Raw genomic sequence first — 17,136 nt, forward strand, 5'->3', positions numbered from 1 at the left:
CTCAAATCCTGCCTTGGTCTACCCTGTTCTGTTAGGAGCGCTCGACATCAAGAGTCCGACACAGCAGGAAGTATAGGTATGTGTACGTATAGTTTGACACCGTAAAGCAGTGGTAAGAATCAGGTCCGGCGAGGAAGAAACGATATGTCATTTTACTCCCGTCTCCGCAGATATAAATACATCCATAAAACCTATTACCTGCTCTCCACGTCAAGTCACATGAATGAAACCTCCACACTATCCCCGAAAACCATTGGTATCATAAACAACTCAGCACTATCATGACGTGTCATGTGAACCTGCCGCCCCCACTCCAAACCCCCGAGAATCAGGAGAAACCAAGGGAAGCGGAGACGAGACGAGACGAGGCCAGATCAAAAACCAAACCGGACCAGACCAGGCCACACCGGGCCATAACTAGAGAAGACATAATGACAGTAGTTTTGCGGGCAAGAATATGCTTGCCGACATGGAGACAAACGGTATTTGCCATGGCCTTTACTCCATGGCAATCTATACGGAGGCCCATGGTAGATGGGGGTGTCGACGTGCGGACAAGTGAGATGCCGACGACAATGTTTGTAGGGAGAGCGAGCGCAGCTCGAAAGAGAGAGATGGGTATGGCGTTAGAGGATGTGGTGCTTCAGGAAGAGCCGCTTGAGTGCATCACTGTCGAAGTCCCCACTATCAGGGATCATCTCCATCACTCCTGTCAGGTTGGCGAAAAGGTCGCCTTGGTTTCGGTAGGCCAAGACTGCGGGGACCCCAGCGTTGTCGAACTCGATTTCTTCGTAGTGTACCTTGACAAAGTGTACAGTAGGATAGGTTCCAACTAGAGGCACGAGGGCCGACTCGACTGCAGTAGAGACTGGGCACTATTGGCAGTACACCCGTCAGTATATCTCTCGGCGCATCCACAGAAGAAGGGAGGGGGCATCCATCACTCACCTCGTTGTCATAGACAAAGACCACGACGACCGTCTCCCTTCCAACCTTCTCGATCGCGTCCAGATATCCCAGGGCATCAACTTCATCCAGGCGGCCATACACCCTCATGCTGGGGCTGGTTCTCCGGTTTCGAATCGACCCATTGCGGGTCTCGGCCTCGAGTTCCCGCCGCCGGCTTTCTCTCCACTGCTCCAGGAAGCGCTCTTCGTCCTGGTCCTCGGCGGCACTCCCTTCGCTATCTACCCCGCTGCCCCGTTCGTTGTGGTTGTTTGAATGCATCCCATCTGCTCCGAAGACGGTGCGGCGCGCGGCGCGTACCCTATCCTTCCACTTGCTCCGCCGGGCGTTCTCGTAGGAGCGGGCGTCGGCAATAACACCCTTCACACCTGTGGTTCGACCGGCGTCGAAGGACGCCGGTGGTAGCTTGATCTCTCCCCCCATGGCGCCTCTGTCTAACGTGGGTATCCGCATCGCGGCGTCGATCTGCTTTGCGTGGTAGCGATCTTCTTCGTCCTCGCTGGAGCGGCTGGCTCGTCTCGTTGTAGAGTCTCGGTCTTCCGGGTGGACTTTGCTGTCGTCGTCTGAGGTGTTCTTAGCGAGGAAGTCGGCGAATTCTTCCTGGGCAGGAGTCGGGTTTGTCATGATGAAAGCAGGAAGGAGGCGCTCTATAGAGAGGGTGTCCGCGTGGTTATTATAGGTGGTGCGAACGGTACTTGGTGGGCTAGCGCCGGTAATGATAGGTAGTGCGGGGCAGTTGATGGCGGTCACTCCGAGCGAATGGAACTGGGGTCGGCCAAGGGTGTGCAGTTATCGCGTGTCGTGGGCCTGCTGGTCTGGAACGATTGTGGGTTGCGGTGAGTAGAGCCGTGGCCTGTTTGTCCGGTTGATAGACCGGAAGTGGTTGCGGGATAATCTTGGAATGGAAAAATACGAAAATAGAAGACAGGGAGCAGGGGACCAGCGAACGAAGGGCTGGCAGATCTTCAGCAGGAACAGCGAAGCGCCCCTGGGTTGCGTCAGATTGTTTCAGAATGGGAGACGGTCTGGGCGGGGAGTCGAGGCAATGCGGTCATCTGAGACCCTGGGAAGGGGGACGTGAAGGTAGCAATGGGCAATGCCGTCAGGACAGCAACCGCGGAGGGGAAAGAGGGTTTTAAAGGAGAGACGACGCAACTTCAAGAGCCTCACAGGAAGAGGCAGGCAGATGAATGAGCGAGCGGAAGTGGGACTTGGGAATTGAATTTAGGATTAGGGACCTGGGACTTGGGACTTGGGAGGGGCAATGGGGCATGCATCCGGCCACGCCGTCGCGTGGTTGACTGGGATTAGGTAAAACCATACTCGATAAGAACAGATGTGACAGGGGTCTTGCCATCTTGGGTCCGGATCCTTGGACCTGTCCGAGGCACGCTAGCACAGCCCTTTCTGCTTCTCCTTTCTGCTTTTTCCCCCCTACTATTTCCATTTTTCTTTTGTATTCGCGGTTGTTAATCTTTCTTGCCGATTCGAGCTCGAGGATTTCTAATTATTCTTACCTGTTTTGGGCAGTATATAGAGATGACTTGCTCTGCAGCTGAAATGGGAAGCATCTGACGGAGCTTGCTGAGGAGGGGTCAGAGCAAAACGAAACGAATCAACTGATGTGATCAACAAGCGCGTGATAGCAGTGTGAACCGATTATTTGGTTATTACGCATAGGCCCAAGAAAAAACGGCGATCACTGTCCACTTCTGGAGCCCAAATGGACCAGTATGACTCCTACCATAGTTTGCACACCATGTTGGCACTTGGCAACTCCATACCACCCACCTTCGCCAGGGCCGAAAGAAAGAGAAGATGACCTCAGGGTATGATTATCACATCAACGCATTGCAGCGCCGGGAGGAACAAAAATAGGCAGCACTCGAAGCTACTCCACGCTGATAAGCCTGTTTTTTGCATCGAGGCATCACCGGTGAGCGTGCGTCAATGGGGTTAAATGCAGAGCCATGCTCACACATGCACCGGCCAAGTAAAAGGGGTTTGGGACTCTGGGAATCGTAGCGCATACAGACACTACCCATACACTACGTGTGTGCAGGCGTACCTGCAGTGATGTTTCACACGTTTGTTTCATCTTTCATCCCTGATCCCACTATTGGCCAGCCGGAAAGAATGCATGGATCCACACCCGTTTAGAATACTTCCAGAAGCTTGCTTGCGTCCCTAATGTAGAGTAGACCCAACATGATTCACGGTTCACAACGGCTAGCCTTGGCAGTCTTTCAGAGCCTTGGCAATTTACATGAGAACCAACCTTGCCGAGGAAGATTAATTAACATATGATCAAGATACGCAGGGTGGAATAATGGGGGAGGAACAAGGGACTAGAGGCGTCGGCGGAAGAAACCTATAAAAAACAGAGAAAATGAGTAGAGGATGACGGAAAGCAGGGGCGATTTCCATTTGTTGATCCCCGTTCCTTAAACCAAATCATCAGTATGCAAGCTAACTGGCCCACCTATGATATCAGTTTTGCTTGGCTAGGCACTTTGGTGACCTTCAGATATCGTGATGGTTGTGTCCGCCCGTCCAGTCAAGCCATGCCCGATTTCGATGATATATCAAGCACGGTACAATCAACTTAGGCGGTCATAGTTTGACCATGGGCATTACAATGAACGGTAAGGGCAAATAAGTACACATGAGCAGGTATTGCAAAATATGGGTGTTAAGGGCTGTAATCGGGATGATCAAAGACACATATAGTTATCCGCCGTTAAGACTTGCTACTACTACCTATGCTAGACTGCGATCCGGGTAACCGAAACAATAACTCGCTCACGAATCCTAGCAGTAGAAGAAACCCGCCATGGATGGGTGAAGAGAGCATATGGGACCACTATAGTACAGGTAATAAATAGCCCAGGTCGCGAGGATCTAGAAGCACTTTGTCCTCTTCATTTTCCGTTCAACCCTCTCCCTCCCCTCTCCCCCCTCACCACCGAACGCTCAACCAGACACTGCACCCTGGGGTGTTAAAAAGGCGAGGGAAGGGGATCCAAGAGCGGGCCACCGACAAGCCATCTGTCAAGACCTAAGCCCAGATCACAACGCTTGGCCCTGTCACTTTTTTGGCCACCCCATTCGAACAGACAGATTACCCATTTGCATTCCCGGTTTTGGTTTCGTTTTTTGTTTTCTTTACCGACATATGGAAGGAAATACCAGTAATCCTTCAACAAACCATGCCTGGCTAGGCTGGAATAGGACAACAAAAAGGTGGCGGAAAGTTGCGGAACTGAACGGAGCACAAACGGAGGCCGTGAAAGGGGACACTTCCGGGGCTCAGAACTCCTTGCAAGGCGTAGCCAATTCCATCATGTGGTGTGCAGCAGATTCAGAGTCCAGGCAAATGATGAGCAGGTTATTAAGATTCGGAATACTTGAAGTCGTCACAGGTACTTCGTCTAAGCTCAAGCCCCTTGATCCGAACTGTCCTTCGCTTGCCGAAAAAAAAAAAAAAAAGAAAAGCCTTAGTGGGCTGGATATGGCTGTCGAGTCTGAGCCTCGTGTCGCGGAATGTGCAGTAGGTGGTGGAAAGTTGAAATAATACAATCGCCCGTGGACCAGAGAATACCAGGAAGGAATAATATGCAGGGAATCGCAGAGTCGTCGTAGACGGCTTCAAAAAATAAACAAGGTTGTGGGCCGCCGGATAATCAGGGCGACGGATGGCGATGCGGAGGATGAGGTATTGAAATAAGATGAAGTCGTGACGTCGTCCTGTCTACGCCAGGCCGCGAAGATGAAGAGGCGTTGCCCGGGCTGGGCGGGGTTTATAGCAGAAAAGTAAACACTCGAGAACGGCTTCGAGATGCCTACTGGATTCGGGTATCCTGGAGGAGGGGGGGACGGTCGTTTCATCGTCACCAGGCCATTCTAGTAAGCCCAGACCTTGAGCTGAACGGGTATGTTAGAAACGAACGGCATAATGCATGCAGCGCCGGAGGATGTAATTCTTACCAGAGAGTCCCAAGATCCTGTGCACAAACTGATTCCATCATTCGACACGCCCAGACAGCTCACACGGTTCTCGTGGCCGACTAGAGAGCCGACCTTCTCACCTCTAGTGACATCCCAGACCTGCCATTCAGTTAGTCAATCCGAAGGTGCAAGGTGGGCGTATATATTTAACTTGCCTTGCATTCAAAATCGTCGTAGCCGGCGAAAAGAAGGCGCCCAGAGACTGATGTGGCTACGGATGTAATGCCGCAAAGGATGGATTCGGACTAGGGGGTATGGGGGGTCAATTTTTAAGAGCAAACGGATGGGGGAGGGATGGCAGCGTACACCGTAGACGTTCAGCTCCCGGTCGGCGCGGATGTCAAATAACCGGCAGGTGGCATCATCGGAGCCAGTGACAAACGAGTGGCCATCTGGGAAGAATTGGATCGCATTGATGTCTGATTCGTGGCCAGCAAAAGTCTGGACGGCCTTGCCGGCTCGGATATCCCACAGCTTCGCAAAGGCGTCGCAGGCACCAGAGATGAAGGTGTTCTGGTTCGTGGGGTTCAAGCTGATGCTCATGACGTCTCCGAGGTGATCGGCGAACTCCATGACCTTGGTTCCCGTCTCGATATCCCATTTCATACAGGTCATATCACCGGACGAGGTCAAGATACTCCGATCGTTGATAAATCGGCAGCAGGAGAGGTATCCAGCGTGGCCAGAGAGCTCTCGGGCGACCCGGGTTGGGCCATCGCGGTTTTGGTTGAGGTTGTAGATGGAGCAAATATTATCGAGGCCACCGCATGCAACGTAATTTCCGCTGGGAGCATAGGCGCAAGTCATGACCCATGATGACCGCAGGGGAATTGCATGGACCTTGTTGGTCGTGTAGGCATCCCAGATGATGAGTTTGCCATCTTGCGACGCCGAGACGAGATGCCTCCGGTCGGTGGACCAATGCATGGCATAGATTTTGGCGAGGTGGCCCTTCAATGTCCTCTTCGTCTTCATCAACTGGTTCTTGGGGATCGGCTCGTGGGCCTGCTGGGCAACTGCGCGGACTAGGAGAATAGTTAGCAACAGACGGAAGCGAGCGACGAGATCAATGGCATGGTCCTGGAGGGCTACATGGGTGATGGTGCGGAAATGGCGGCGACGTACGCGTAGTGTCGGCGAGCTCATCCTTCTTCCTCTTGATTCTGTCCTTGAGTGTTTCAGCCTCGCGACGCGCCTGTTGAATTCGGGCTTGCATCGCCTCTGGCGATACTTCGCTCGGCCCTCTTTGCGAGTCCATCACGAAAAATGCGTGTCGTCAGTGGGCAGTCGAGTTGGCGGATGAAGGTGGAGGTGTCGTTGATGGTGATGCAGGAAGTCAAATTGTGGTTGATTAGGAGGACGCTTTCTGGGTGGGTGTGGGTTCAGGTGTCTGAGTGTCTGGGTCTTGCTCTGGGGGAGGGATGGGATTGACCACTATTACGGGCCAGTAAAACAGCTAGGCAGGGCCCGATACTGAAGGAAATGATTTATCCACTGAGCAGATGTGGGGAGGTCGAACTTGGTCGAATCAGGGGAGATTTGAGGTCCGGGCCGAGGTGAAGCGGGCAAAAGACGAGACAAGAAGCGACGACAAGGGTGGGTGAGTACCAAGCAAACCTACAATCGAGAGCGAAGTCTATGTCTCCCTCTCTCTCTCTGTCTGTCTGTTGGTCTCTGTCTCTCCGTGTCTAACTTCCTAGGATGGCAAAAAGGTATTATGTTGTGCAATCCAGACCGTCGTCGAGCTAGGTCCTGGGCGAATTGCGAAATATTATTACTGAGCTCAATTGGGAATGGATCGAGGGGGGAAAGGGGTGGGCAATAAATTGGCTAGGGAGAGAGCTGGAGCACGGAGCACCTGGAGGAAACCTTACCAGCCAGCCCTGCAACAATCATGTGGGTACTCCGTACAGTGCTACACAAAATGGTGACCAACCGAAGGGACCAATGTTACCACGAGAACCAACACAACCTAGGACGAATCAGTACATGAGAGCGAAAAAGAAAAAAAAAAAGAAATAGAAAAGAAGAAACCAAAAGGGCGCAAATTGGGGACGCTGGGGACAAAAAAGGGGAAACGGGGGTGTGAGCGGGAGGATCGGGAATGTGTACAACGCCAAAGCTGCTAGCTACCTTACCACCTACCTACCTAGGTAACCTACCAGTTAGCCGTTGGAGGTGGTGGTTATAATACGTTTGCTATTACTGCGGTATTCGTAAATGCCCCTCGGGTGATTGTCGTAACAAGAGTGAACGTGTGTGGACGTCATGGGGGCCGATTTCTGATTCCTCCACATACGGTCCGTACTCAAGTCTGAATGTCAATTGGATAAATAGGTAGTCTCCTACCTGCTTCCAACTCTTCTTCCCCTACATAGTCTCCTCTTCTATTCTCTCTGCGTTCTCGTACGCAGTCTTTTATTAGTCAATCAAAATGGAAGCTGTTCCAGAAACAAGTATCCAGCCATTCAAGGGCAAGCATCTAGCCACATTAGAGGTTTAGAGGTTTGTGGGGCAAGCGCAAATGGAGCCTTTCTGCCAAGCTACTCTGTACTTGTCAAACTCAGAAGATGATCGTCTCTACGTTCAATGTGACGATTGTGATATGTGGTTCCACCTAATCTACGTTGGTTTCTCGCGGAGCGACGATTTGGAAACCGAGAGATGGATCTCTGGCCGACTTGTGCGGTCACATCCTCCAATTCTCTGTACGGATCTCATTCTAGACATGGGAGTGGCTTTGCGGAGGAGGTAATCGGCGATGAAGCTAAAGACCTCCGGGCATTGGAAGGCTCTATTGAACACGATGGCGATCTAGAGGAATACGACGAGCCGATGTCATACAACGAAGAAAACCACACATTTCACCCCGACCAGAAGAACACGGTACGGAGTTTGACTGCGTCTAGCGTCAATAGAGGTTCGATCCTGGTGAGAGAATAAACCCAGACCCTGTCTTTAAATAGGTAACTAGCGACTAATCTACGCGGTAGCAACTGCGCATCGTCGAGTCAGCCTGGACATTTGGTCTCGACGGCGAGATCGAGAGGTTAAACGCTTCTGTTCAAGCGGCCATCAAAAAGTTCCGTCGTGATGATATGCTAGCATGCAAAAGCATGCCACGAGAGTGCCATGCCCAATTCGAAGCGCTTGTGGGCAACATCCGACAAATCGCTCCCACAAAAGCGAAGGATCTAGTGCGACCAACCGGCTGAGCAAACGCGAAGATTTGTATCTTTATCACTATCTGACATTCAGCACCCGCTAAGTCATCAAGGATGGCGAATGGGGCTCCGTCTTAGACCCGACTGGACCAGCTATTCCGATGACTACCCTGAAGGCTATAAGAAGAATGTTTCTGGGCTCCTTCAGACATACATCAGCCAGATGGACAGCGTCAAGTTGCGCGCAGGTCTCCAAAGTGTGCTCCATCTTTCGGCGCTTGACAAGAAGCTTCTCCAGGACAACAAACTTGACAACAAATGGTTCATCGAGGAGCCTGAGCGCTGCGCAGCCGTGGTAGGCTTAGCTCTTAACCACATCTACCTTCTCGCCAACGTCATCGAACCATACATGCCTGCCACAGCCCGCGGTGGCGTTGACACCAAAGGCGAGTCGACTTTTGGCATCTTCCAACAGCTTGGCGTCGAGCCTGTACCACACATTCCCGACGAGTGGGAGACCAACATGATCATCCTGCCCGGCCACAGGATTGGTAGACCGTCTTATCTGTTGGCCGGATCGATAATGCGGAGGAGCACGAGTGGAGGGAGCAGTTCGGCGGCTAGGAGACCAAGAGGCCGAAGCAACTTGACGCGGAGAAAAAAGCGGCCAAAAAGGCGGCCAAAGGGAAGGAAAGCAAGGCCAGGGAAGGTGCGCAAGCTGCTGCGGCCGTCATTGGTGTTGAAGCGGCCGAGAAAATGGATAAACTTACACTTTGAACCCTTCAGAATCATTTCGGAGTACTATTAGAAGCCCGTGTTCAGTAGAGAAGCAATACACATTTATTTAGCTGGCTGAGGTGTTGCTGTGACCCTTATTCCGCTTTACAGGTGTCATGAGTAACAAATTCCAGCACGGAACGGGGCTTAATGAGTAATCATAACTTGCAATTTTAGCCAACGGCGGCACGCGTTGGGACATAGTTAGCCAAGCCCGAGCTGTTCGACTGGGGAATATATGGCATGACATGACGTCCCCAGCTCGCCAAAATCTGGATTTCAAGGCGCTGCCGAAGTTAGAGGTACTACCTACACCTACCAAGGAGTGGTGGTTGAGATAAAGTCATGGGAATCGCTGCCTGCTCATGATGCTCCAGGAGCTAGCTGGCTGACACTCCATCTCCAAACAGCTTCACGCGCACCTCAGCGGTAGCATCAGCCGCCAATGTCTGCATGAGATATGGCAGCGTAAAAAAAACTCCGGCGAGACCAGTCTGGCCGACCCTCTTGTGGAGATGCCCGTTGGGAAGCATGACTATGATCTTACGACGTAAGTTGGGGCTCTGCCGTCAAGCGGCGTGATCCCTTCGCCAACAACCAACTCCGCACCAACCACGGAGTACTCATCCGGATCATGCCCTGTCTAGGTTTTTCCCCCTCTTCTCCTCGTACATCTACCACCTCGTCGACTCCTCCTGGGCCCTGACTCTCACCACCACCTCGGTCCTTCGCGATTTCGCGGCCGATGGCGTCGTCTATCTCGAGCTGCGGACCACTCCCCGCGCCATTCCCAAGGCCGGCATTAGCAAGGCGCAGTACGTAGAGACCATCCTATCCGCCATTGAGGCCTTCCAGGGCGGCTCCGGGACAGAGTCTGGGAACGGGATCGGTACCGGGACTGGGACGCCGGCCCACCGGCTCCGCACCCGCCTCATTCTGTCCGTCGACCGCCGCAACTCGCTTCCCGAGGCACTCGAAGTTGTGGCTCTGGCGGAGCAGTTCCAAACCCGGGGCGTCGTCGGCGTCGACTTGTGCGGCGACCCCCTGCGCGGCGGCATCGGCGCCCTGGCGCCCGCCTTCGGGAGGGCGCACGCGGTTGCCGGGCTAGGCATCACGCTGCATTTCGCCGAGGCGGAGGCCTCGGGAACGGACGAGGAGCTGCGGATGTTGCTGTCCTGGAAGCCGGACCGGATCGGCCATGTCATCCACGTCGGCGACGAGGTGAGGCGACAGATCTGCGGGATGGGAGGGATGGGGCTGGAGCTGTGCCTGAGTTGCAACGTCTATGCCGGCATGATCACCGGCGGATTCGAGGGGCATCACTTTGGCGAGTGGCGGCGCGTCGAGGAGTGTGTCGTCGTGCTCTGCGTGAGTGGGAGAGATATTCGCCTTCTTGTGGACGGGGCTAACATCTTGTCAGACGGATGATGTCGGGGTATTCGGCAGTCCCCTGTCGAACGAGTACGCTCTTGTTGCAAAACACTTTGGTCTCAGTCGGCCAGAAATATGCGCATTGGCAAGGAAAGGAATAGACGTCATCTTCGGTGACGAGGAGGAGAAGGAGAGGCTACGGAGGATTATGTGGACCGAATAACCCTTTTCCTGTTCGAGACCAAGGTACACAACAGCGGGTTCAACATATTTGGTGCCTACGACTTACGGTTTACACCCTCCCAATTACAAACGATGGTCGAATAAGCGATGCCTAGCCGGGAAGGAAAAGGCGCAATTCGCGACGAATGTCCGTACTGCCCGACCGTGGGCCGCATTTATAATCGAGTTTTACAACCCCGCCCCCGCCCCCGCCGTGGTGGCCGCGGTACTTAACTAGTTACCTAGGTAGCAACCACCAGCTCCAACTTATCTCCAATGCGCAAGGGGACAGTATTCTCCGAGATCCGGACACCTCAAGCACTACCTTCTGGAGTTGTTGAAGCTGCGTCCAGACACTCTTTGTTCGCCCCAAGTCTAAATAACTCAGGACTATAAATATTCCCGTTCAAGTGCGCAATGCCGATTCCGGATCTCCCGCTACTGCCTCCCGAGGACTCAATGCTCTCCTTGAAGTTCGGCAAGGAAATAGCGAATTACTTCACCGGAAGCCCGCTCAACCGGCTCTCTTTCCTCCGCACTAACCATGACTTCCTCCAGGCGGCTTTCTCGCACTCGTCAGCGGCGTTTCTGGCGATGAACCAACTCAACCCGCTGGTAAAGGATGACTCGCGCCTGGCTTTCGTGTCCGGCCACGATATCACTCCTTTTACAGGCCCGAGTCCGTTCGGGAAGAAAGAGGAGGAGGCGATCAGGGATTACAATTCAGAGGAGACACAGCCTTTGATCCTGTTTCTCGGGGTCGCCGAGAAGGACCAATGTCCCTCCGAGAGCGGTACCACGGACCCGTTCCAGTACAAGGAATACAGGGGTCGCCCATACTTCGCCGTCGACGTGACACCGCGAGGTAGCTTGACAGACACTGCGAACCGGGTCATAACGGCGTTGAAGGAAAGGGGCCTCTCGTTTCACGACTCGTCGCCCCGGCATATGGGACTTGCCGCAAATGAAGGTAATCCCATACCGTCCTGTTAGCTTGGCTTTTTCGTACACGCCCCACGATTGCAGGTTGCTCAACTCGTCTCCTACAGCTGCGATATACGCCCAGGCACGCAGCCTCCTCGACTGGAATGCGCGAAACCCCTTCTGCGCCCAATGCGGCCAGCGGACCCTGTCGCTCAACGCGGGGACGAAGCGGGTATGCCCGCCGACCGACCTAGCCGGGGGCGAGAAGCGCGACCGGCTCCCGTGCGCGACGCGCGGCACCATCTCGAACATCAGCTTCCCGAGGACCGACCCGACGGTGATCATGGCGGTGGTCAGCTCGGACGGGACCAGGTCCCTGCTGGGGCGGAACCGGCGCTTCCCTCAGAACATGTACAGCGCGCTGGCCGGCTTCCTCGAGCCGGGCGAGTCGATCGAGGAGGCCGTCCGCCGCGAGGTGTGGGAGGAGAGCGGCGTCCGCGTCGGCCGCGTCGTCATCCACAGCTCCCAGCCCTGGCCGTTCCCGGCCAGCCTGATGATCGGCGCGATAGGGCAGGCGCTGCCCGGCGACGGGGAGAAGATACATCTGGGCCACGACCCCGAGCTCGAGGATGCGAGATGGGTATGCGAATCCCCCGCCTCCCTTGCAAGGACTTTGTCCGGAACTGACCTGGAGCTAACCTCGTTTCTCTCGCACAGTTCTCCGTGGCTGAGCTCGAGGAAGCCCTTGCAAAGGGTTCTTCGAACCTCGGGGAACCAGCCCCGGAGGGATACAGAGAGGGCTCACTTCGTCTACCGCCACAAACTGCCATCGCCAACCAGTTGATGAAGGCGGTGGTAGATGGGTGGGCATTTACACCAAAGATATAAAAAATCTAGCGTTGCGTATGCTTGTATCCAGGGGTTAGAGAAGGATATGCAAAACCCTGCATGCAATTGGCCGTCACATGGGATTTGACAAGCAGGGAGTAGGGAGGGTGAGTGCATAGACGAAGGTTGAGGTTGGGTGGGATTTGGTTAGATTTCAAACCGGATTTCAGGTGTTTCGGCACTCTTCCTTATCTGTGTGATGTCCCATTAACATGCCATTGACGGCATCGCTCTCCCTCTGGGTAAGGTAACTACTTCCGCAACGCATGAACTCGACACTTCGGCTTTTACGTCTCTATAAACCACTCTCCTCGATGCCTGCTAGACGGAGATGTAACGTCAACATCCCCCGCCTTCTTTCGTTCTCTATCGGATCTCCTTTTGCTCCCACATCTATTCTACGCCGTCATTTTCGAAAAGAATATGATGCGCTTTGCCCTATTCTGGCTTCAATGGAGCGTTGGCATCTCTTATGCCTGGCAGCACCTGGCCAAAGGCGAGCTGGGGAAGACGCTCGCTGTCAATGACTTTACTCTGGTAGCTTGTAGGTAGAGAGACATGTTATGCCCTCGCTAACCTGCCAGATTGCTGTATTGCCGACTGGCTAACTAAAAACTAGTCATTTCGGTATGCTCATGCGTTCCTCTGCTGTGGCTTCCCTCTTTACTTTGCTCGGCAGACAGCTTACACGAGAAATTACCGTCTTATCAGCCCCGGGAGTAAACAACCCCCTCCCCCCCCCGGGCCCATTCGGGCGGATCAGCCGCTGTCCCTTGCCTTCCATAGTCTCGAGTACTAATCGTAGACTTTCCAACCCCGTCCCACAGAGAAAGGAGTAGTATTCTCGAGTCGGAATGGCAATCTGCCGTCTCGACAAGCACAGAAAACCTAGTCAGCATCGACTGCACCGTCGACACGGATGTATGCGCCGAGGCCGGCGTACAGTCCATACCGGAAATCCACCTCTTCCGAGGCAGCGAGCCGGTAAACCGCTACCACGGCCCCCGAAGGGCGACGACGTAGGTTATTGACACCCCAGGAAGGGGAATAAATAGCAATGACCAGGCAATGACCGCAATCCCAGGATCCTGCACTTTGCGGGCCGGCACAGGCGCCCGGTCGTCTCCCAAGTCACGGCCGAGACGTCGGCGGGCTTCAAGACCGCGGACGAGGTCACGTTCCTTGCGTACATCGACGCCGGCGACGAGTCGTCCCGGGAGGCGTTCGCGAGGGTCGCCGAGCGTTACCGGGGAGAGTTTACCTTTGGGCTGGCATCTGGGGTCGACCCACCAGATGGCGTTGCCAGACCCGCGGTGGTCTGCTACAGGGCCATGGACGACGACACGGCCACCTTGTCGTCGTTCGAATCGGCCGCCGATGACCTTGAAGACTGGGTAAAGGAGGCTTCCCGACCCGCTATCGGGGAACTGACCATCCTGAACCAGCAGAGACTCCTTGACGTGAGTTACGTGCCTTTCCCCTTTCCCCATGCCCGTGGGCTTTCCCCCCACCCCGCCCCCAAGTCTGACTCGCCACCCACAGCGCGGCCGCCCCATGATCTACCTCTTCTCGCCCTCCGAGCCGGACCGAGCCGACCTCCGGAGGACCCTCCACAGGCTAGCCAAGGGCAACCGCGAGTCGCTGACGGCGGTGACGGTCGACCCGCTCGACTTCCCGGACCTGCAGGAGGCGATGGGCCTCGGGCGGCGCGGCGACGGCGACGGCGGGCCCTACCCGGCCGGGGCCGTGCACCAGCTGTCCACGGACCGCGTCTACCCGTACCCCAGGGGGAGGGCCGTCACCCCTAGCGAGCTCCAGAGGTGGGGGTTGGATGTCATCCAGGGCCGGGTTACGCCCTGGAGGGCGGGGGCGCCGGGGGAGGAGGCCGCGGGGGCGCGCGGGGGCGGCGCCGGCGGTGGTGGGGGCGGACGTTCCGGGGTCAATATCAAGATCAGGGTTGCTGGACGTGATGAGCTTTAGTTGTGGTGGCTTTCTTTCTGTATTGCGATTCCATCCGGGCTGTGTAGCTTGAATCACTTATGAGAGAGGCTTCAGTCAAAGTTTATTTAACCAAGGACATATTGTCCACTCTCTCAACTCCGCTACCTGCACGGTGTCTTTGGAAATTACGGCATCAACAGTACCCTGAGAAGCATTGCAGACCGGCAGCGAGGACAGGGGGAGCAGAAGCTTGTCAGTCCCCAGATCCTCCGACGTTTGCCCATTCTAGAGACCAGACTAGCCAGCCTCATCGAATAACTTGACAGAAATCCGAGGCGCTCCGCAGATAGAGGCTGGCTTGGATGACCCAGCATCGAAACGAGCAGTAGCCCCGAGTCAGGGGCCGCACGAAGACTCCCCTTATCTCTGCTGCGAAGGTCTTCTCACCTAGCCGCCGACCAGGCGGAGTTAAACAACCAGGCAGGCCATGTACCCTCTCCACCCAGCAGCCGGCCCGAACCTGAAGTGGAATAAGTGAAGCGACTGGCCAGACCACATTCAGCAACCGCATGTGACGAGAAGACGAGCGGACGTTAGCATTGTTGACGCCGACGCTAGGAATAGCGATGCAGCCCGTTATATATCCTCAACCATGATCAATGACACAACGTTCCCAACAGGACTAGGCCTTGACCATAGCCCATACCAAAAGATCCGAGTGGTAAACGAGGCCGTGCGAGGACAGCTGCTCCTCTCCCTCCTCCATATCTCGCCCACGCGTCCCTCGACCCCCTACGGATGCAGTCGTTTGAAGCAGGAACTCGCAACACAGCCATAGCGATGCCGCCCAGGTCCCAGGCTCCAGCGCAGTCACCACCGAACGAAGAAGATCACCCTCCGCGCCCCTACGAAACAGTAAAAAAACAAGGATGAGAGGGCGAGCCACCATCCCGGCATTGACGGATAGTCGCCGCGACATGTGCTACGAGTGACGTCTGCTCTGGAAGCGCCAGTGCGGCCGAGGCATGAGTTCGGGTCGCAGCGACTCGGGCCCGGGATGAAACGGGTCCCCAGACAGGTTGCCGCGCGGCCTAGCCTGGCTGAGAAACGATCCGGAGAAGGGGGGGGGGCCGGAAATATGGCCGCCCTTCTTTTGATTTTATTCGAGGCCATTGGGGCGGGCAGGGCCGCCTTAGTCGGGGCCGGTACTTAGGGCCCTGCTTGCCGTGGCCCATGATACAAGTTGAAGGGCTGAGAGACGCAACACAGAAAACCTTCCTACAGCCAGCCTGCAAGTCAGCTTTCCCGGAGCCTTTGCGAGCAATGTGCTTGACTGGGGAAGGATTGCGAAGGGGGGAAGGGGCAAGTGAAAAGGGGGGTGTGCGCTGTGCAGTGAGTGGTTCGACGCGCAAATTCGCTTAGGTGTCAAGGTAAGCTGACCACAGCAGCCGATCTCTACACCGTAGAGGTGTGAGTGCCCATCCTATCACCAGCCCTCCTTTCCAAATCGCATCTGGCTGAGCCTGCAGGATCTCAGTTGTTGGAGCAAAGCTTACCAGAGAGCTGGGAAAGCTCCATTGGAAGTTTGGCCCAATGAGGGTGTTTCTAACGGTCGATGAGAAAAAGGGGTTGAAATATATTGCAGGCAGACGAGAGAATTACCAACACTCTCGCCCGCGGATTGGGGTTCGTAATTGAACCAATTGCCGCCGGATGGTAATATGTGAGTAGACGCCACGCTCTGACGGAAAAGAAAAAAGGAAAGTAAACAGTCCGAAGGCGGCCACCTGTGACCTCTAGTGTACGACATTGAATTATCCAGCCTGCGCTGTAGTAACGTTAAACCAGCAGCCGACCCCCCAAGACCGGAAGGTGGCTTAGCTTGGAGAGGGCAAGAGATCGTCCCACACTGCAGCCGAGTCTCGGTCCAACATTCGGCCTCCTTGCCAGATACGTACCTTTTACCCCGGCCCGCGAACAAGGGGCATCAGCCGTTTCCGCTCCGGAAATTGGACATTTTAGAACGCGGGACAAAAAGCAAGTTGTTTCGTCACCCGGGCCAAGAACTTTCTAGAAGGTCGGACTTGGGGTAACGCCAGCCCAGCTTCTCATGTCAGCTTGTACCCGGGTAATGTAAAATATATATGGCTTTGCAACCTTAACAAGATTGCCGAATCAATCAGTCAAGCCTGTGCGCGGCTCCCGGGGTCGGAAATATTCAGAATATAACCGCAGAGCGAGAGCGGCATGTTAACCGTGGGGGGCGAACATCGATAGATACAAGGTCGTTCGGCAGGGCTGTCTGTCATACGTAATAATCAATATGAGAAGCTCCTTTCCAGGTTGCGTCCAACAGCGCTCCATTGTCGCCTGATGGTTTCTAAAATTCAATTAATCAGGGGTTCGGCAATAAACGAACAGGGGAATTTCTGATTTTTCAAATTAACTACTAAGCTGACGAGACAATAAACCAACAGCGAGAGTAGGGACATCCATGTACCGAATCGCCGCCAGGACGAGTCCGATATAGCACCGAGAAACCAGCACCTCATGCCTAAAGAGACAGTGAGTATCTGGCACAGCTGCTCAGCAGCGGTGCCGAATTCACGTCAACGGCTTCGTCCCACGCCTTCGCAGAGTCAAGGGTGTTAAGCCTTCCCTGCAAGAGGTGATGACAGGTGGTGAGATGAACCACCCCGTTGCCCCGTGTTTGCCACATCCTTCCGCTCATCCACCCCGTAGTGGTGTTGTGCCCCATCGACGAATCCTTGACCTGACCTGCGCAGTTGCCAATCCGTAGGACCGACTCCGACTAGCAGGGAAGATCGCATTAGAGAGACTGCACTCGCAGCAGTAATCCCGTCCGTATCCGGAG

General features: G+C 54.8%; 6 protein-coding genes across 6 annotated transcripts; 4 read left to right on the plus strand and 2 right to left on the minus strand.

Moving 5' to 3' along the window:
* Positions 1-626: 626 nt before the first annotated feature.
* Positions 627-1,590, minus strand: QBC33DRAFT_454832 (thioredoxin-like protein; the record flags this gene model as incomplete). The annotated part of the gene is made up of 2 exons (XM_060424746.1): positions 627-875; positions 949-1,590. The coding sequence occupies 2 exons, from the start codon at positions 1,588-1,590 to the stop codon at positions 627-629; spliced, it is 891 nt and encodes a 296-aa protein (XP_060281930.1).
* A 3,279-nt stretch (positions 1,591-4,869) lies between these two features.
* On the minus strand, positions 4,870-6,232 carry QBC33DRAFT_579440 (guanine nucleotide-binding protein subunit beta; the record flags this gene model as incomplete). The annotated part of the gene is made up of 5 exons (XM_060431137.1): positions 4,870-4,890; positions 4,954-5,073; positions 5,130-5,219; positions 5,281-5,999; positions 6,100-6,232. 5 exons carry the CDS (start codon positions 6,230-6,232, stop codon positions 4,870-4,872), a joined length of 1,083 nt encoding a protein of 360 aa, XP_060281931.1.
* A 1,909-nt stretch (positions 6,233-8,141) lies between these two features.
* On the plus strand, positions 8,142-9,013 carry QBC33DRAFT_543742 (uncharacterized protein). Its single transcript, XM_060428393.1, has one exon. It carries the CDS (start codon positions 8,260-8,262, stop codon positions 8,944-8,946), a length of 687 nt encoding a protein of 228 aa, XP_060281932.1. The 5' UTR covers positions 8,142-8,259; the 3' UTR covers positions 8,947-9,013.
* A 150-nt stretch (positions 9,014-9,163) lies between these two features.
* On the plus strand, positions 9,164-10,509 carry QBC33DRAFT_454833 (Metallo-dependent hydrolase; the record flags this gene model as incomplete). Its single annotated transcript, XM_060424747.1, has 4 exons — positions 9,164-9,217; positions 9,326-9,465; positions 9,563-10,283; positions 10,336-10,509. The coding sequence occupies 4 exons, from the start codon at positions 9,164-9,166 to the stop codon at positions 10,507-10,509; spliced, it is 1,089 nt and encodes a 362-aa protein (XP_060281933.1).
* Positions 10,510-10,717: 208 nt separating this feature from the next.
* Positions 10,718-12,610, plus strand: QBC33DRAFT_132695 (NUDIX hydrolase domain-like protein). The gene is made up of 3 exons (XM_060422058.1): positions 10,718-11,478; positions 11,558-12,072; positions 12,150-12,610. The coding sequence occupies exons 1-3, from the start codon at positions 10,926-10,928 to the stop codon at positions 12,318-12,320; spliced, it is 1,239 nt and encodes a 412-aa protein (XP_060281934.1). The 5' UTR covers positions 10,718-10,925; the 3' UTR covers positions 12,321-12,610.
* A 535-nt stretch (positions 12,611-13,145) lies between these two features.
* On the plus strand, positions 13,146-14,300 carry QBC33DRAFT_454674 (thioredoxin-like domain-containing protein; the record flags this gene model as incomplete). The annotated part of the gene is made up of 3 exons (XM_060424740.1): positions 13,146-13,339; positions 13,405-13,780; positions 13,863-14,300. Coding segments are annotated over 3 exons (1,008 nt in total), but the record flags the coding sequence as incomplete, so codon positions are not given.
* Between the last annotated feature and the right edge of the window lie 2,836 nt (positions 14,301-17,136).

The sequence above is a fragment of the Phialemonium atrogriseum genome (assembly GCF_030411735.1).
Source record: "Phialemonium atrogriseum strain 8032-3 unplaced genomic scaffold QBC33scaffold_18, whole genome shotgun sequence".
Lineage (NCBI taxonomy): Eukaryota > Fungi > Ascomycota > Sordariomycetes > Cephalothecales > Cephalothecaceae > Phialemonium > Phialemonium atrogriseum.